At 31.9% G+C, this 21368-nt stretch overlaps 2 protein-coding genes across 6 annotated transcripts in view; one reads left to right on the plus strand and one right to left on the minus strand.

The window, feature by feature from the left end:
- The window catches only part of LOC132721406 (uncharacterized), a 32819-nt gene extending 24202 nt beyond the window's left edge, over positions 1-8617 (minus strand). The window contains exons 1-5 of one of the 5 annotated variants that reach the window (XM_060705707.1): positions 8492-8617; positions 3925-4435; positions 3425-3525; positions 1821-1933; positions 1117-1245 (exon numbers count right to left, since the gene is read on the minus strand). In XM_060705707.1, coding sequence (XP_060561690.1) covers positions 1117-1245; positions 1821-1933; positions 3425-3525; positions 3925-4412 — 831 coding nt within the window. In that variant the 5' untranslated portion in view covers positions 4413-4435; positions 8492-8617. The other 4 variants (XM_060705706.1, XM_060705710.1, XM_060705709.1 and 1 more) reach the window with 4 other exon arrangements.
- An 8482-nt stretch (positions 8618-17099) lies between these two features.
- On the plus strand, positions 17100-21014 carry LOC132721402 (uncharacterized). The gene is made up of 3 exons (XM_060705702.1): positions 17100-17263; positions 18824-18865; positions 20038-21014. The coding sequence occupies exons 1-3, from the start codon at positions 17239-17241 to the stop codon at positions 20448-20450; spliced, it is 480 nt and encodes a 159-aa protein (XP_060561685.1). The 5' UTR covers positions 17100-17238; the 3' UTR covers positions 20451-21014.
- Positions 21015-21368: the final 354 nt, after the last annotated feature.

Below are 21368 nucleotides of genomic sequence, written 5' to 3' on the forward strand. Positions count from 1 at the left end.
AACTCTTAATTTACTTATTTTGTTAATATATTGGCTCACATTACCTCTTAATGACTTAATGAAATAAGTAACATAATGAGTGTGTAAAATGTGCATTCTAACACTACTGGGGATTTTCGTTTATTAACCTACTGGGGATTTTCTTTATTAACCTACTGGGGATTTTCGTTTATTAACCTACTAGGGATTTTCGTTTATTAACCTACTGGGGATTTTCGTTTATTAACCTACTGGGGATTTTCGTTTATTAACCTACTGGGGATTTTCGTTTATTAACCTACTGGGGATTTTCGTTTATTAACCTACTAGGGATTTTCGTTTATTAACCTACTGGGGATTTTCGTTTATTAACCTACTGGGGATTTTCGTTTATTAACCTACTGGGGATTTTCGTTTATTAACCTACTGGGGATTTTCGTTTATTAACAAAGACATATCCCAGAAGCTTATGTTATTTTACAGCAAAGCAGTGCATGGATTAATATTATCTGTAATATATGTTGCGGCTCAGATTGGAATATCCGTCCCTCAGGACAGATATTCAGATCTGAACCGCAAACATATGTCAGTTACTTTTTTTTGCATATTCCACCATATTCCATCATATTTTTAATTCTTTACCTTAATAAAATGTATAACTATTTTCATGGAAATTACTGTCATTACACCCATGATTATTTTCTTACAACAACCTTTGAAATTATAAATTCATTCAAAAAAGCAAATTTACGTTATCCTAAGCAAGCAGTTTCATTCCAATATATGCCTAAATGACGTCATTATTTTATCATGGTAAATTGATAGAATGCATTATTATGATGCCAATGTATAACACTGACATATACTGTACATCTTAAAATAGAAACTATTGTTATTGTACATGTTAGTGCCATGAAGGGGCAAGCATTTTTTGTACTATCTGAAGGCTAATTTGCTGTTAAAAAATGTTAATAAATATTTAAAATAGATCTTGATGTGTGTTGTAGTATAATATATTGTACAAGTATGATATGTTGTTCAGATGTTTGTTACAAATCACTCTGACCTTTGTCTATGAAGTAAGTACAAGTCCCTTTATACACTACCTATCTTCTATAATTTTACTGATTATTTTACCTGAGCTCTGAGGAAGCAATGACTTCCCATAATCTCCCCATAAACTACAACAGTATCCCCCACTAGAACATTTGATTGTTGAACATGATCTTCTATATCATTTAGCTGTCGCTGTATATCAAACACACTCTGTAAATACATGACTGTATATTTATACATTTATTTCTATAATTAGATGGTGAAGTCTATAAACATAACCTTAAATTACATCTAGAAGCTAAACTTTATATTTATTATTCAAGCTCTAGTAAAGCAATTATATAATTATAAACTGTAGACCTTCTGGTATAATAAGTTGGTCACAAGTCTTTAAGTGAGTGGCGGCATGGACAAGTGGTTAACACATCTGGCTAGTAATCTAATGATCGCTAGCCGCATGGGTTCAATCCCAGTCAGGGACAAGTCATTGTTTCCATAAGCAAGAAACTTTACACTCATTGCTCAGTACTGGTTGGTTCCAAGAACAGATTTCGAAAGTGTCTCTATTAGCTTATAGCTTATTATATACATTCAAACTAAAATAAATTCTATATTAACCAAGCCTTCAAGTAAGTAAGTGGTTCTTGGGTACTTGATTCCCTGCAATAAATGTTACTGTATAATGTGTACATATTTTATGTAGGTTGAACTGGATCCATTCTGGTATCTTAGACCTTTTTGTTTTCAAAGCTAGCAAAAATAGAAATTAAACCAAATTTACTCACTTTTATTGCATTTTCTCCTACTTGCCCCCAGAACATGCATCCATCAAGCACCTGAGTGACAATGATGTTCTCCCAGTCATCTGTATCATTAACAACTTCCCCTGGAAAACTACCTGTAAAATAGTCCCATTTTCTTTATAACTAAGTCTTAATATAAGTAAGTCTTAATTATAGTCTATATACCAGCATTTAAGTTAACATATTCCTATTTCAGCAAACATATTTGATACAAATTTATCTAGCTATCCATCCACTGATCTTTTTCAATTAAGGAGATGTTTAAAGGTTCTTTTACTATTTTCAGCTTTATTTTGACCATAACACATGGGCTAATTGGCACAATACAAGCAAATTGCTCTTATCTGGTCAAGAAAATGCTACATTATTGTACTGTTATGGATAAGACCAGGATAATTTAGAGTAAATCTGACAAAATACTTTCTGAGTATCCTAATATAAATTAATAAACTAACTGCTCATCATCTAGGGTACCTTATATCAGGGTTTTCACATTTTATTTGAAAGACCCTGCTTACATTTTCAAAACTTTTTGGTTAATCTATTTAAATATTTAAATGAAATGAAAAATACAAATTTGGAAAAAGTTACTGTGGCTGTTTTCTAAGTTACATAATGGTCTGTACAAAACAAATGATTAATGCTAGTAGTACATTTTAAATAAGTTGTTTAAACAAGAACTGTCCGCTACACAGCGTGCTCGACTATTCTTAGTGTTTGACAGTAAGAAAAGATGTCATATGCTTCATGCACAACTTTGTATAAAGTAACACTAACTGAACTGTGTACGTTATTTTAAATAATCACAGAGAACAAGTGTCCGAACTTTAAACCCATTCCCTACAGCAGTTTTGTAGATGTCAACAGTCAACTTGCACCAATATGTGATGCAAGCAGAAGTGATAATACAAAAGCTCTCCCTATTTTCAAATAGTAAAGCTAAATAAGAGGGCCATGATGGCCCTGAAATCGCTTACCTGTATATAGGCCCACGGGACAGGGCCAATTTTTACCCAGGGGCTTTTATTTTAACAAACTTGGTAGACACACATTTGAAGATGTTTCATTATAAATATCTAAGTTCTAGCTCTAAGAAGATTTTTTTAATTTTTAATACACATATAGAGAAATTTTACAATCTAGAAATAAGGAAAATCAATTACCCCCCGGGATGGGGCCAATTTTGACCCCAAGGCATTTATTTAAACAAACTTGGTAAACACTGACCAGATGATGTTTCATGCCAAATGTTTAAGCTCTAGCTCTTACGGTTTTCTAAAAGAAGATATTTTAAGTTTTTCTTTCTGTTGCCAGAGCAACCAGAGTTCTGCTTAGAAATAAATTCTTTAAATAATTTTTTTAGTTGACTACCAAAGGAACATTCCTGTGAAGTTTGGGTGAAATTGGCTTAGTGGTTTATGAGGAGATGTCATTTAAAGTAAAAGTTTACGAACGGACGACGGACAGACGCCAGACGAAAAGTAACCATAAAGCTCACCATGTCACTTTATGACAGGTGAGCTAAAAAATACCCTTAAAAGTTAATATTTTTATATCTTACAATGTATATATAAATAACACAATACCTGGCCAGGCTAGTTGTTTATTTATTAGATGTTGACAGATGTCTAGATCTTCTTCACGTTGTGTATCCATTAATCTACACACCTTAATCTTGTCTGGTACTCTGTCAACAACAACAATATATTCATACTGAATTACTATTTATGTCCTTTACCACTATTATTAAGTCACTGTTATAACCAATAAAAATTTACTCTTATAACTGGAATATCATAGACACTTATTTAAAATAGAAAACCTAGTACTTTAATAGCAGGACAATATTTTGTTATAAGTTGGTGTTTATACAATGTAAAACAATTGAAGATGAATCTTAAAAACAGGTATTCCATTTGTTCCTGATGAAACAAGATACAGCTTTAAAATGTAATTTAAGTCATGAAGAGAAGATAACTCTTCTCAACAAAACTTTTCCAAACATGTATAATTATGACTTTCATTCCCAGACATTTCTCATCAACCATGTATAAACACCGATAAACCATTTTTTATAAGTACCCACCTTTTCAGCTTGTGTTGTGTGTGTCTGTGTATATAGTCCAAAGGTTCTGTTGCCATAGAAATTGTCTTGACTTTTCCCAAAAGTTGTTTCCCCTCACATATTTCTGTCAGTTCTCTTTTAGCATTGCTAGGAAACTGATAAAAATTGCTACCACTGTTTAAGTAATCTAGCAACTTAAGAAATACACTTTCTGTAATCAAGCACTGAATAGAACAAACTGGAAGTTTAGAAAACTGACTTAAAATCTCCATGGCAACCGAAATACAAACTGTATCTAAGGGATCATTAACTTTATTTAATCCGGAATCTATCATTGTCAATAAAGCTGGGGTGAGTTCTGTGTTTAAACATTTTACTAGGAGGTTGGTTCTGGTCTCTTTGAGAAAGAGTTTGTTCAAGATGTATAATGATGCTAGTTTTCCGGAGGTACAGATGTATTTTGTATCTACAATGTCTATCAGATAGTTTATTATGCTACAACTCTCCATTATCTTTACTTGACGTTCTTAATCTGAAATGTAAAACAAAGATTGTTAAAATTCCTCTCTCACAGCAACATATTCCTTCATAGATTCTGTTAATAATTAAATCCAGTAAAACTGAAGAAATAACATTGGTCTTAGCGGTGTTTATCGGCTATTTAACACCGGTTTGGAGTTTTGATGCGTAGGAATTGATCACGAAGGCCATATGCCTGAGTGGTTAATTTTTTCGCATCAAAACGACAAAACCAGTGTTAAATAGTCGATATTAAACACCGCTAAGACCGATGTTATTTTGATTCTAACAAGGTAAAATAAGTAGGATCACTAATGCTATTTCTTCAAGTGGAAATGACTTCCAGTGCCGATTTTGTATAACGATGTCCGATTTTGCACCCTTGACTGTTACTAAGATAAAGAAATTATTTAACAAAAGCAATTATAAGAAAAAACGATATTTTATTTCAACAATAAAAACTTACGTCTTACTATCAGTATGGATTGTAATGTGTTTACATCAGTGCCCCAAATATCAGTCTTGTATGTTTGAACTGACGTCTGTGTTTATAAATGAGTTGTTTACTTAGGATGATGTCATTACACTGCTTACAGATTGGCACCGTTTTGTCAAAATATTTGATCAAATATGTGGTGTTAGTGTATACATGAGATATAATTTCTGTATTGTATGAAAAGAAAACTTTATAAGAAATGAAATATAAATAAAAATGCTTTTTTATTGTTGCTTTAAAAGGGTTTGTAAACAATATAATCGAGGGAGAAAACATATCAACCGCATATACAAGTAGTCTCTAACCAGTGTTTATTGGCAGTTTAACACAGTTTTTTTCTTCTTTGTTTATAGTGCAAAATCATGAGGAGTGTTAGAATTAAAGATATATATATATATACGAGGATTGATCAAAAAGTTCTCTGCCCGGTGTACTTCTGGTAGAGGACCCAACTACATGCAATGGTTTTACTTTCAATATAATCGCCCTCTACATAAATGCACTTTGCCAACCTGTGCTCCAACTTGTTTAACCCTTCAAAATAGAGCTCACAATTTTTGTCCTCAAAGAACTGACACCTTCATTGCTTCAAAAACGTCTACCACAGACCTTGGTTTTCAGTTTCCGAAACAGGTAAAACTCAGAGGGGGCCCAAGTCCAGAGAATTATAATGGGGGATGGGGAAGAATTTCAAAGCCACCGTCAGTTGCAGCAGCCATTGCAACTTGGGATGTTAGTCCTTTATTGAAAGACATCGCATTTTCTTTTTTTTACAGTTTGACGTTTATCGGAAAATTTGACCCATGTAAATAATAGCTTCAAATCCGCGGTTAAGTGTAAATATTTGGATTTAAGTACTTAGGATGTGTGAGATGGCACATAATTTTTGTCGTGCAGGAACTGAACGCCTTGAGCCAGTTTGCCCCTCCTTTCACTGGCGATTTCTTGATGCAGATGACTAAATTCATCAGCATAGTATGTATAGTTTATGGTACAGCCTTGCTCAAGATAGTCAATGATGGTTTTCCCCAAACAAGAGGGCCAAGATGGCCCTAAATTGCTTACCTGACCCATCAAACTCCTCCGAGCAATGACCTTGTCACGCATCCTGACCAAGTTTGATGAGAATTGAGTCAAAAATGTGACCACTAGAGTGTTAACAAGGTTTTTCCATATTAGGGTGGTGTGACCTAGTTTTTGACCCCAGGTAACCCATATTCCAACTTGACCTTGAAATCATCAAAACAACCTTTCAGACCAATTGCACACATGACACGTTTGAAAGACATTTGATATGATGTAAGAGTGTCCTTTCTTATTAATGCTTTCCCTACGTTAAGGGCCAAAGTTGTATCAATGGTTTGTGGGATCATTCCGCAAATATGATAATAAAGTTTGTCATTATTATCATCATTTCGTAGCAAAGTTTTGTTTGTTTGTTTCATTTTACGCCTTTTCCCAACAGTATTTCAGTCATATAGGCAGGTAGTTTCCTAACCATCGTTCCTGGAGAGTTACACCAGTGCTAGACTACCTTCCCCTGTGCAAACTACCAAAGCATCTCCTGGGAATCAAACCCACGCCAGAGAGGTAACTGGATTAGAAGTCATTGACTCTAACCCCTCGACCACGGAGGTGTAAAGTAAAATTGGCTAACCAACTATGTTTAAACACACAAATGCATTTGCGGTCATTTTCAATGTCTCTCTGCACTTTTGATTTAAGCTTTTAAGATTCTATTCAGACCTAACCAAAAATTTGTCCATATTGTATCAAAACAATTTACAAATTCACAACTTGCAACAACAAAATATGTGACGCTATGCACTATCAACCTAGGCACCAAGCAGTTGCCCAGATACAACCACTCTCTAAGCTTATTTTCAAAAACAAGCAACAGGCCTCATACTGGGTGAAATAGCATTCTATAATATCAATTTATTTGTGCTGTTGGAGATAAATACAAATAAATTGTACAATTAAATTTATGTACATTGTAAACACGGATTTAACAACATTGGGGAAAAATTTAACATTCACGGTCAAGTACAGTTAGAATTTCAGAGCACTTTAACAATCTGTTCGCAGCAAAAACCATGTTTTGAAATCCTAAACCAAAACCCTCTAAACGTAACCCTTACCCAAAACACAAGCCTTATCCCCTAACCCTAGAGCTTTTTGCCGGCGGACAAGTAGATTTTCACGTAGCAGTTGTCACAGCCAAGTGTATTTCATAGTCAGAAAAAATAGCGAAATGCTATGCTTAAGAATCAGTTCCCACAGCTATTTTATGGAAGTGGCTAGCCGTACGGGCCCGTACGGCTAGCCAAAAGTTCTAGCCGTACGTGAGTCACGTACGACTAGCCAGGACACACTGTATTGTCTAGCTGTACGGCACTTTTCAAATTTATATAGAAGTCAAAATTATACATATATGTTTTTTCATGACTTTAAGCGAGGATTTTAACCATGAAATAGTAATTGTCTTCGTATATTTACTTTAAATAGAGATTAATCGCCTTGTTGGCTACAGTAAAAGAAGTACGAATATCGATCTTTATCATTTCAAGACATCGAGAAAAAATAGCGTTAGGTCGCAGTTAAATAACATCAATTGAAATAGTTTACAAAATTTTGATAATAATCCTTTTTTGTTTCATAAAGTTTAATTTTCGACACCTTTAAAATGAAAAAAAAAATCAATGTTAGGCTCTGATATTTGCGTCAATTACCGACGGTATAGAAGTTTGTCCATCATTAAGGAAAGTTTGCATGTTCCGTGAAACGCATTTTAAAATTCTATTGTCAGTCCCTGGGTAGGCTTTATTTAAGGCTTATTAATTGTTTGTGCTTTTATGTTCGATATTTATCTACTGTATTTGAAAATTATACAATTATTTTTGTTTTTCACCGTTTTTTTTTCAATGTTCTATGTATTTATTTATTTATTTCACTCCGATCATTATTTATTCGATCCATGTGCTTAATTAACAAAAAAACATCTTTCAGTCAAATAAAACAACAAATCATAATCATGAGGCACAAAATAACATATGCATGGTCGACTTCTATATAATTTTGAAAAGTGCCGTACGGCTAGACAATACAGCGAGTCCTGGCTAGTCGTACGTGACTCACGTACGGCTAGAACTTTTGGCTAGCCGTACGGGCCCGGACGACTAGCCACTTCTCTATTTTTAACACTATGATTTTACCCAATTGGCCGGCAAAAAGCCCCGCGTCAGGCATTATAGTAGTTCCGCGGAGCGTCAATTCCTAGCATAACTTTCAATAATATGAATTCTTTACATTTCTTACTCACAATATTATTAAGTACATTTCAAGTGGGACAAGTAATCATTTATCTTGAGCGAAACGTCGCAGCATTGGGTCGAATCGTTTTGGGACGAATCGTCAGTGGAGCGAATCGGGGTCGCGAATCGTTATCAATTCAAATGCCTTATGGTCACTGAAAAATTTAAAACAATATTCGGAAATAAAAGAAAATATTTCTCACGTTATAATCGTGATAAAAATCAAATTAAAACCTGCGTTAATCTTGTTACATGATACCTTCAAGGCTTCCTATTTTTATCCTGCTATCCGAATACCCGGATACTTTCGGGAACGGAAAGTGGTTAATCGGAACGCTTCGACAATTATCCTACGGTATGACTAAAATACGAAATGGTGTTGTTTTTTTTTTTGTTGTTTGTTTTGTTTGTTTGTTTTTTGTTTGTTTTTTTTTCGCGCAAAGGGAACAACGGATTTCAAACTATTAATTTTCTAATATTCTTAGAATCTTTTCAGGAAATTTTGAGTTTGTTTGAGTAAATGTTTAATGTTCACACTGTTATATGATAATATAAGAAATCATCAAAAAGTATAATATACTAATTGACTATAATTAAGCCTTGTTTTGCTGTAATTTTGGTCATATATCCATTGCGCCGACGAACTTGGACACATTTTTTTACATTTTACATTTTAAGTACATGTATTGACAAAAAATCAAATGTATGAAGAAAAAAAATATGACTAAATTTTTTTAGAGTCATAAATTATGTTTCATATAATTGATTTTTGTCAATACTTATGATGTTCGGGTACAATGTTTTTAAGAGTTTGGGGTTTTGGACATTTACAAATGAATGACTAGCAGGTAAGGAGTGGCCATCGGTTTGGAATAGTCTGTAGATCGAGGGAAATTTTGTGTTACAAGGTGCCATTTTTAACGTACATGTAGTGTTTCGTGTAAAAATAGTTTATTGACTTTTTCTGTTCAAATCTATTTAATTACTGCATCGGACAATATGGTAAGCATTGTTCGAAAGGCCCATTCAATCAATCCTTATAGCCCAGCCTTCAGTACTTAATAATGTTACAGATCTTTTAAAAAAGTTTGAATCGGTAAAATATTTTAGATGTACACGAAGATTCTTATTTTGGGTTTAATATAGATCTGTTTGACCAGAGACATAGATAACAGAGATAAGCAACTTCCTTGCCAGTTTAAATATCGTGTGTGCTTGCTAAACTTCAAACTTGTAGCAAGTAAAACTTATTAACCAGATATAAAAATCAGTGAAATAATACATTTTGAGAAAGTTTATGCATTTGTCTATGCTTTCAGGAAAAAAATTACAGTTCCAATTGAAATGAATGATACATCAATTTTAAAGAGAACTACTTATAAAATTTTGCTACAAAACTATTCATATGATGAAAAAAATGGCTCAGTGGGTATGTTCTGCTATGTTTTTCTAAGTGAAAGGCATTGAAAGTGACCAATATTTTAACATGCAGCCATAGATAAAAGATTTAACTTTCAAAAGGTGTATAATATAAAAGGATCAAATGTACATCCATTAAGTTTTACTTGCTACAAAATGCCTAATTTTTCACTTTTTTATAGGCATGAGTGATATTTCAATGAAGTATATAGAAGCTGCTTATCTCTGTTATCTACATCTCTGGTTTGACTGCTTTGCTATTGGGAGTTTTTTGAAAATTTTCTTCTGATATGTCTACTCAATCGTAAGTGCTTTAAGATGTATTGAATAATTGCCCAACTCAGGTATAGAATGGAGTGATTTCAGTGTCTACTGTGTATATTCTATATACTCTTTGTCTACTCCGTAATGTCTGACGTTTTAGACACATATTGAGCGCTGATTGATGCACCTTGTTGTTTGTTTTCAAAGTTATTAAATGATTTTTAGAGAAGACTGACATATTTCAAATTTACTAGTCCAATTTCTTGATAAATTTATTTTTCTTTCTTCTCTTTTATTGTGAGTAATAATTGGCAGGAGTTTTATAAACTTCTCAATGCTTAACCTGCACAAGTTTCATTTATATTTACCAATTTCTCCTATTGATAATAATAAATTAACATAGAAACTGGACAATATTGTATACATTTTTAACAGCATAAAGTGCCTAACCATTGATTAAGTAATACAAACGTTACACCAAATTAGGATGCATGTTTTACCAAAAGTTGGAAAATGTATAGATTGAGCCGGCATTCTGCAAGTTATTCCCCAGGTCGTTTGTGTATTAAACTCAAATAAAAAAACCCAACTCTCAACAATTTAAAGGCAATGTTGTTAAACTAAAACAAAAGTAACATAAAAAACGGCGTAATAAAGGCACCAACTACCATCCCCGACACTAAAAAAGTTAATTATGACCATTAGAAGAGGTGGAAAACAAGGTTTGGTGGAAAAGTGATAGTGGGGGATGGGGAATGGTTATTGTTTAATGATGACCTACAGTCAGCGCCAATAAGTCAGCGAAATATGAAGACGAATCACGAACGAGTGATGAAATGGCACCAAATTATTCTGTTCTGCACACTTAAATGACTTTTGCAATGCTCTAGAAAAAATGAAGAGCAGGCTTACTGGGAACGATACAAATGGCCGTAGGTGTGGAAAACAACTTTTTGATAATGAACAGTGGAGAAAGTTAAGGCCCAAAATACAAAACATCCATCGACAACGGCATTGTGTGCACAAGTTCGCTATCGAATGGCTAAGTACGATAAATATGTTGTTAGAGATGAAGAATATGAAGTTACAAGAACCTGACAGGAAACAAATAAAGGAATAGCTTATTAATACCCTTTACTCCAGAGGCAGGTTGTCGGACTCTAGATAGGACAATCTGCTGCAGAGCTGTATATTGCTGGTAGATGGCAACATGACAAGACCAGACATGAAAGGTCATATAGCCCCTTCTCCCGCAGCATACACTACTTCATGTTGGCTACATAAGTCTTTCCTGGAATGTATAAACTCCTGAAAGATGAGATGAATGTGTGGCTCCTAAATGACCGGCACATGATTTCAGATGTTCGCCACAAGTCCAAAATCTAGGACAGGTCGCATGGAACATTTGCTTAATTTTCCATTTTTCATTCCCTTGTTAAATATGATTGGACAGGAAATATTTTCCTTGATAAGTTTTCTACATTGTTAATCTTAGCTTTATAGATCATAACTCTTGCCAAGGTTTTTGTAATTTGCCGCACTGTTTCTTTACATTAAGATTTCCTCATCAAATTTGATTGTCTCACTTAGTAACAGTAACAACGATATTGTATATTATATAACATATCCGATCCAGAATGCCTTCTTCATGACCGTAATATGTTTAAAGCAGTATACCCCCAGTTTCATGATATTTTCTTGATTTTTTTGAAAGTATATTTAAAAGCATACTTTTGTAAAGTAACCAAAAAGGAAGCAATTAACACATTATCAATGGCACTTGAAACGCACGTAAATTACCAAAAAGATGTTACAATATGCAAAAATTATCTTTACTGCGTTGGTAAGGCATTAGAAATTTTGTTAGAAATACTGAAAAATTAGTCATTAATCAGACAAAACATGTAAATCACTACTATAATCTTGAATCTTTTTACCTTTTCTAAAATATGAGTGCATTTTTCTCGAGTTTGATTTTATTGACATACTTTGGCTGATCTGGAGGCGTGCTGCTTTAAAGATTTAATAATATAAAACTTAATATGGTCCAATGATAAATGTTTGAATTGTATATGATGAAGCTGTGAACTAAATGTGCGCAAATATACTGACATTTTACAACATGCAATAGCAACTTGAGCAAGTAGTATCATATATTGACATTGATGTATGTTAACATTGTAGAATTATTAATTCTAGTTACTGTTAATAACACTTGTCTTTATCATACATCACATTTTATTATATTTCGCTAAATATACTGAGACAATTTAATTACATGTAGTTACATATTATACAAAATGTATGAACATTTTGTTTTATAAACTAACTAAAGCATTTTGGACCTCAGTGTTTTGATATTTTACAAATTAAAGTATTACAGTTTTAGCTGGGGAGTAGGATTATAAAGATTTCAATGTCTGCTTGTGCAAAATCAAGAGTAGACTTATGCCAATGGTGACTTATATCTGAAATTCTGTTCAAGAAAATGTTTAAGTACAGAATTCCGCCCAGAGTGAAGACCATTCCGTCCAAATAAATGTTTTAAGTTGGAATTCTGTCCAAGATGAAATAGTTAAGTACAAAATTCTACAAGAACAAAAGTTCCAGCCGGAATTGTTCTTGTTTCCTGCCCAGAAAAGTAAACGAAATATTTTCCTTGTGAGACGGAATGAAACTGATTCCGTGCCAATTCTGTCCCAATTCCGCCCGAATCCGTGCAAAAAGTTCGTACAGGAATGTTAATAAACATTTGAAAATAGATAGAGTTATTAATATTCAGATTTTAGTTTTTCTGATATCGATGTGTGAGTTACATCATTGAAAAATCAAATTTGAAAAAATTACACAAATTGCCTTTTTCGTAATTTTAGTATGTAATTTAAATTGTGATTCCAATCAAGTGAATCATTTTTAAATGCCTTAGACAAAATCTATGTTTTTTTTGTATTTGTTCATTTATCGTACATAATTTTTAAACATGTCACTTTAAATATTCTGCTTATTAAGATGACATCATTATAATGAACAAACTTTAGTTAAGCAGCTCAAAGGTTGTGGTATGGATCTGGACTTTCAGTTGCAAATGAAACATAGATTTATTATTGTGAACAATCATTTGTAAATACTTTGAGTGATGAAAAAGTTATGACTCGGACCCAAATTAAACCATATAACTTACCTTGTTAAGTTTTGACCTTGTTTGTAACTTAAATCTAATTTCAAGATAATATGTAGTTTATCCATGCGGGTGTTGCATTTTAAAAACTATTACTGATTCAACTCAATTTGACTGCTAAAAAATGAGCATAATGTCAGTTTTATATTTCTAGATCATGGGACAGCGGGGACTGATTGTTATTTTCTGGTTTTATTTCCAATACAATATTATATAATTCTCAAAATGTCTGATGTAGTAAGACCTGTTTTTTTTTCAAGTATGCCACATATGTTATGTAAAGTTCACGATAGTGAACTTCTGGTTTGTGTTCGACACCTAGCTAAGTTATTTTATGAAAGTGTCTTATTTTGTAAAATTTATAAGAGGGAGAGAACTCTAATTTGATAATTATTCAAAAGGGAGATTACTCTACTGGTCATAACTGATCTAATCATATGTTTTCATTGATGAAATAGAATGTCTGGACAGTATCAACTGATGAATTCAAGGATGGTTGATTTTAAGCTATTTTACATCATGTTATTTATTTGTAGAAAAGTCATAAGGAACTCGTTTTGCTGAAAGAATTTTGTTGTCGATCTTTTGGGGTCAAGTTTCTTTAATTGTTTATATTCTGCCGGTTTTATCCACTTTTTTAAACATGTAAGGAATTGCATTATATAGTGTTATATTTGGTCCACTCCTTTGATTGTTAAATTTTGATATAGTGCCAGTTTCAGAATGACATTAATCTATCAAGTCCCATTTTTCTCTTTTATTCACTTTTACTCATTAAAAGTGAATAACTAGCTGTGTTAAAGTCAGCATTTAACGTGATACAGACAAGGTGAAACTGTATTTGAATGATGTACTACATTCATCCCTTTAATTGTTCATTATAATGCGATATATTGTATATAATGAAAATGTGTTAAATTCAAAACATTTTCTTACAAATATAAGGAATGTATCTAGTCATAAGTTTGTACGCTCTAATTTTCCTTTATTCCTCGAAATTTGATGTGCTGAAAATATCCTTGTATTCATAGTACTAAATAATTTCGAAGAATAAAATCTTTCGCTAAAAGGGTGTAAAGATTTGTTGGTGTTTTTAATATGGGATGGGGAAAATGTTGCCTTGTCGTCTGTTTTTGATATTTAGAAAGTATTTATTAATAGAAGTTCAAACAGTAGTATTACTAGTATAACATTTAATATAAAAAGCAAAACGCTCTGGCTCACGTATTCAACCGTGATAATCATTGCATATATAGATTTATCGCTGTATCATAACTGCCTCGGTCGATCGAATTTAAGATTGTGATTGTTCATACCACTGTGCATGACTTTAAAACACTATAATTTCCAATAAACTATAAAATGCACATTTCAGTGAATTTGTTTATTTATCAGATTTAATGTGATTCAACGTAAAATTTGATTTCACGTTTCTTTCGGAAGTTTTTTGTTCTTGGTTCATTTCATATGCAGCTTGTAAGCAACAGAGGCAAACGCGAATTATTATTATTGAGTTATTATTTTTATTGATGTTATCCTTAAAATTGGATATATTACAATGGTCTTGCGACAATTCTAGATGTGTTCCTTCCAACAGCAACGAAAGCAAACATAAACAAAACATTTGAGCCGCGTCATGACAAAACCAACATAATGGGTTTGCGACCAGCATGGATCCAGACCAGCCTGCGCATCCGCGCAGTCTGATCAGGATCCATGCTGTTCGCTCACAAACCCTATGACAAGTAGAGAAACTGATAGCTAACAGCATGGATCCTGATCAGACTGCGCAGATGAGCAGGCTGGTCTGGATCCATGCTGGTCGCAAACCCATTATGTTGGTTTTGTCATGACACGGCTCATTTTATATGTCAAAGCAGTAAAATAACTAATAATTTTCATAAACCGTACAATTGAACAAACTTGGTAGAGCTTCATACAAAGACCATATCTTCCTCTTTGTCAAATTTGATCTAAATGTTTTAGCTGATTTGAGATGCTAGTCAAATTAATTGTAGATGAAGTATAGACTGTAGCTTAAGCTGTCATTGCATGACAGTTGAACTAAACAGTCAATGATTTCTTAAGTGCACAAATAGTCACAAATTATACACAAATTAAATTTCTATTTCTTCAATAATACAACGATAGAAGCATTCTTTAATAAACATATTACATTATAATTTGCTCCAATATTATAATTATAATGGGTACATCTAAATTGTAAAAAACATCTAATAGTTACCTAATTAATTGTTGCAAAGTCTAACTATCATTCAAGTTTAACTGCACGTGTTGGAGTTAAAACAACACTTTTCGCTAAATTCGGGCTAAAATAGCACTACATTAAAATTTCCAATTAGTTTCAGAGTATATTTTTCAATTATCTTTCGCGTATTTTTCTATAAAAGTGCCCAAACAGAACTGAGTAGGAAATCGAAATGGTACGTTTTTAGGCTTTTAGACCTAGGTGAGTTCATTTATATATTATGCTTTAAAACATTAACATGCCTGTCCTTTTTACATGTATTCACTATTTCCCTTGGCAAAAATATTAACATGCTAATAATTGTTACCCCAATAGTAAATTAAACCTATACATCCAAAAAAAAAGATCCCCATAACACTTTGTAGTTTCAAAAAATCGCTATAATTAGTTGAACATCTTTTTCAAGAAATAATTTGTAAAAATAATGATGATAATAATCAATATGATTTTCTGATATTGTTTTTATCAATATTGAAAAACATGCACATTGTAGACCAATCAACTTTTAATTACAGTAAAGTTACAGCATTTTTCTAGGCTAGGTTGTGGTCCATTAGTAGATCTGTATATGATTCATATACGAAATGCGAGAAACTTATAATTTAAATGTGCTCAACTGTCGTCTGCTTGCCCTTTAATGTCTTAGGGTGCCATTTAATACTCATCAGGCAAGTTCGTAGTCTAGTCCATATTAGAACTGAAAATGCTAGTCCACCCGAAACTATTATATGCATTGAGATGTGTCTTTAGTTGGTAACAACTCCTGATTAATATAAACATGACGAATACATAAAGGCAATTGTCGTAAGCTTACAGTACGTAAGTATCGTCTGCATAATTGTGGAAAGTCACGGAATCGCACGAAACTACAAACGAGCAGATATTCTATAGAACTCGATATCTAAAACCAATATTGTTATTAATAAACTATATTCAATGCTTAATATAAAGAAGTTTGTCACCCTAATAGGGATGCGACTCTTAACGCACCGACTATGCAGTATTCACATCAAATCAAACTAAAATTATGCATGTAAGAGAAAGCCTGTACCGTTAATGAGAAAACAATGAAAGAAACTAAGCAAACTGGAATTTGAAAGGGGATCTGAGGTTATGATGCATGCATATCACATACAAGACGTCAAAAGACAAATTTAAAAAGTAGGCAACATATCCTTAAGGCGATCATAGAATATCAAAGTAGGGATACTGTGACCACCCAAGTTGAAAAGATACTAAAATACCACAAACATGCACACACAACAAATATATTGTTCTGAACGATCTCCAAGGATCGAAAGTAAGTTATATAAAAAATGATCCACGGTAGATTATTTTAATGAAAATACTGGTGATATTGTTCATGCATGTAAGATATTTGCGTGTTAAATTATTGTTCACGTTTAATTTAAGGAAGAGCGACACATCATACCTTACTGAGAAAAGACGTGCTTCTCGAAATAAATTTGATCTTGTGAAGTTATAAACTATAAACATAAAAATAGTATTTCCATGACACAGACTGGCGATCATAGTTGTTTATATTTTTCTACTAAAGGGATAGACCAAAAGATAAAAAGTATTATGTGAACTGTCTTTATTGGATGTAACATATTTACTATATTTTTTGTTTCTTACCAATACCATTTAATCAATCATCTTTTATTATTAATACTTTCCTTATTATGTGTATTTCGTTTTCATGGATATATTGTACCTTTTTTGTATTTTTTTAGTTCTAGGACCAGATGTAAATTCGAGGAATGAATATAGTCCATCCCTAAACGTAGAAGGTATATAAATGTTATGATCGGCTCATCAAACCTAAGTCGCTCACGGATTCAGGTTGTCTGATTACGAAAGTGCAACAGAAAAGATGGTTTATGAAAAGTCGTTTCTGTGTGAGTAATCTTATTAATAATTACAATGTATATTTCGATGGACAATGTCAAAAATTTGCTATTGTACAATTTTGAATTCACATCTAATTATGTACTGTGTGTATGTCGCGCATTTTATATATTTTTTGTCAAAACGTTTGGGAGTAGAATAATACGTAAAATAATAAATTGACTGGCATGAGTAAAAAATTAAATCAACTGAAATAAGTATTAATATACATTGACTGAAATGAATAAAATAATACATTGACTGAAATGAGTAAAATAATACATTGACTGAAATGAGTAAAATAATACATTGACTGAAATGTGTAGATAATACATTGACTGAAATGAGTATATAATACATTGACTGAAATGAGTAAATAATACATTGACTGAAATGAGTAAATAATACATTGACGAAAATGAGTATATACTACATTGACTGAAATGAGTATTAATATACATTGACTGAAATAAGTAAAATAATACATTGACTGAAATGCGTATATAATACATTGACTGAAATGAGTTTATAATACATTGACTGAAATGTGTAGTTAATACATTGACTGAAATGAGTATATAATACCTTGACTGAAATGAGTAGATAATACATTGACTGAAATGAGTAGATAATACATTGACTGAAATGATTAAAAAATACATTGACTGAAATGAGTAAATAATACATTGACTGAAATGATTAAAAAATACATTGACTGAAATGAGTAGATAATACATTGACTGAAATGAGTAGATAATACATTGACTGAAATATGTAGATAATACATTGACTGAAATGAGTAGATAATACATTGACTGAAATGAGTATATAATACATTGACTGAAATGAGTAGATAATACATTGACTGAAATGAGTAGATAATACATTGACTGAAATGAGTATATAATACATTGACTGTAATGAATAGATAATACATTGACTGAAATGAGTATATAATACATAGACTGAAATGAGTAGATAATACATTGACTGAAATGATTAAAAAATACATTGACTGAAATGAGTAGATAATACATTGACTGAAATGAGTAGATAATACATTGACTGAAATGAGTATATAATACATTGACTGAAATGAATAAAGTTATACATTGTCTATAATACATTTTATTGTATACTTGTGATTGAAATATTGAGATATATAAATGAAATAAAAAAAGTATTTTCATTTACCATATTTTCACTGTAATTTTTTTAACTGTAGTGAAACATACTTTTGGACTCTCGGGCTTTAGAAAATACACTCAATTTAAGGAGAGGTCTTTTAAATTGTAATGTAAAAAAATGTATAAAGCAAACAGAAAAATCAAGTTTTTTTCTATAAAAACAGTATTTATTTTTATTGAGTGCTATGAAAATAATCACATATCAAACAAGGATGTCGCTACTCTTGAATGATTTCTTTCATACCACGCGATTAAAATAATCCTGTGTTTATTGCAAGAAATCACACTGGAATATCATCTATATCTTAAATAAGTAAAATGCTTACATAATTGAAATCAGTTTATATTATAAGTAAAATAAAAGCATGTTTTAAATATTTTCAGACCTATGGGTGATTGTGTTCCTTGCACTGCTGGGGAAATCAAGTAAGTCGTTGTTGTCTGGTTTTTTTTGTTTGTTTTTTTGTTGTTATTTTCTTATCTTATGTTAAGAATCAAACATAGCTTGTTATGCAAACAAACTGTACCCATTTTACTTACGTGTACGCAAATAATCTCATAAAATATTTATGCCATTTAAATAAGGGATGGGTACAACACTTGCACCCAAAATTATATTAAATTTTCATTTGTTACCTATAATGTATACAAAAGCTCCAGAAAGACATATTGTAGAATAATATTTAATAAAATTCGCATAATAAGCTTTGATAGGAAATTATTATCATAATTAGTATTTATAATTTAGTATTATTTTCAAAAGAAATGATTTATCACTGAGCCTTAAAAACAACAATTTATTATGTTATAGGACAATCACATGAGACAAATATTTAAAATATTTTACTAATATATCATTAGGGGCAACAGCAATTCTCCTATATCATATAAGGATAATATACTTTGAGAAAAGGTGTAAATTCTATGATAAGATTACGTTACAACGTTTATGTTGAGAAATAATGCATAATTGCTCGTATTTATTTACAACGTAACATAAAGTCTGCAATTATTTGCATATGTACTGTATGTTGAAGTGTGTTTATACCAAGTTTTCCATTCATTTAGTACGATGTATGCGTTCAAATATAGTTCGATTATGGTGATCTAATTTTGCTCCAAAATTATCAAAATATTTATTAAAGTTTTATTTAGAGGAAATTATAAAAATATCACATCTCCTTAACACATATATTTAGCATATTTTACAGTTTCCATATCTTGCTTACTTTATATACATTTGCAGTTTGAAATGTGTTAATTCAAATGGATATTTGAGACTTAATTAAATATGTTCCCATCAATAAGTACTGGCAAATCCATCGAATGAAACTTTACGTATCGTTGTAATGGTATACTAAACACATGACTGTATACTAAACGCATGATTTTAAACATGTTCTATATCATGGTGTTCTTGAATGACTACAAAACAAAAATTCATCCATGTCAAAAAGTTACTATGGAGTTATTGTGGAATGGCAATGTAAGAATGTCAATTGTTATATGCGTAGATCCATAATAAGTGACTCAAAACTATTGTATGTCGTTGGATTATGATTAAATTGAAATAACATTGTATTGTCAATATTTTGCAGCTCAGTATTGCCCGACTACCATTGCGTTTCATGCCAATCATTTATCAAACACCCAATTACTGCCAGGTAACACGCTTGTATTCAGTGTGATTAAGATGAACCTAGGCGGAGCATACAACAGCACTTCCGGTATCTTTGTTGCTCCACAAGCTGGAACATACTCTTTCAACGCTCACCTGTGTTTGGCTGTTGGTAACGCTCTTGCATTTGATGTCATGGTTGGGTCTTCCGTCTACACCTCGACATATGCTAGGGGTTACAATGGTTGTGGGTGTACATCTATACCAGCTATTGCAGTTCTTAACCAGAATGACCAGGTCTATCTACGATGGAAGACCTACTCGTACACAAGTAGTTCCGTCATATGTCAAGGTATTCCAGAAAGTACCTTCACTGGAATGTTGATTAATTGATTTTCTTATATATGATGTACGCTGTTTTCTGTGTCTATTCATTTAGACATTTGAAATATTTTAATTAATAATTTTATCTTATATCCAAGTAAGAAAATTTCTTCCATTACTTATACAATCGTTCTTCTGTAAACAGTGAATGGTTATCGTCTTTACATTATTGACAACTACTCACAGTATGTAAATAATATTAGCAAAAAATGAATTATTTTATACATAGTTGCGTTAAAAATAAAATATTTAGAGGATATTCTTGCCATTTATAAACTGATAATACGTATTTGATAAATATGTATCCTGTATAAATCAAAACGATCTAAAATAATAAAAACACAAACTCATTAAATTCCATTAACAAAAATATGTCAATAAATGTTAAGTCACCAAGCTTGTAGTATTTTTTTCAACCTAAGAATGAAACACAATTTTTACGTGTCTTTTCTGGTATAGTTTCAGTCGGTTTGTTATAATATCCTTTTCAAAATATGTTTTACACACGCTTAAAGAAGAATAAGATTTAGTGTTTTAGGATTAGAAGAATTCTTTAATTGCCAATGTTATCAACTTAGATTATTATTTAAGAAAAAATTTCTTATATACATTTGCAAATATAATTCTATCAATAAAGAACTTTATCATGCAAGAAGTATGTATTGTTTTGTATTTCCTTATTCTTTTATTCTTCATTATTGATATGTAATAATTTACGGGCAGTATGTTATAGGTGAGTTCAGGGTTCTCAGAGTATTTCTACTATGTTTTATTTTAACATCGGGTGCTTAACACTTAATCTTCTGAAACGAATGAAACGTTCAGGCCCTACTACCCGCCAAAAACCATTTAGAGTCTCACCAGTTTGCGCGTCCGTGCAGTGGAACCAGGTTGGATACTATCGATATGAGCGTCCCTCGTTTTATT

This window comes from Ruditapes philippinarum, unplaced genomic scaffold (genome assembly GCF_026571515.1).
Source record: "Ruditapes philippinarum isolate M1 unplaced genomic scaffold, ASM2657151v2 ctg7537_1_1_1_1, whole genome shotgun sequence".
Classification (NCBI taxonomy): domain Eukaryota; kingdom Metazoa; phylum Mollusca; class Bivalvia; order Venerida; family Veneridae; genus Ruditapes; species Ruditapes philippinarum.

Bases quoted from the DNA above. Each gene is read 5' to 3' on its own strand.
- LOC132721402 (XM_060705702.1), top strand. From the start codon at position 17,239: ATGGTTTATGAAAAGTCGTTTCTGT. The intron at 17,264-18,823 runs GTGAGTAATCTT...AAATATTTTCAG, and splicing joins TTATGAAAAGTCGTTTCTGT to ACCTATGGGTGATTGTGTTC. The intron at 18,866-20,037 runs GTAAGTCGTTGT...AATATTTTGCAG, and splicing joins TGCACTGCTGGGGAAATCAA to CTCAGTATTGCCCGACTACC.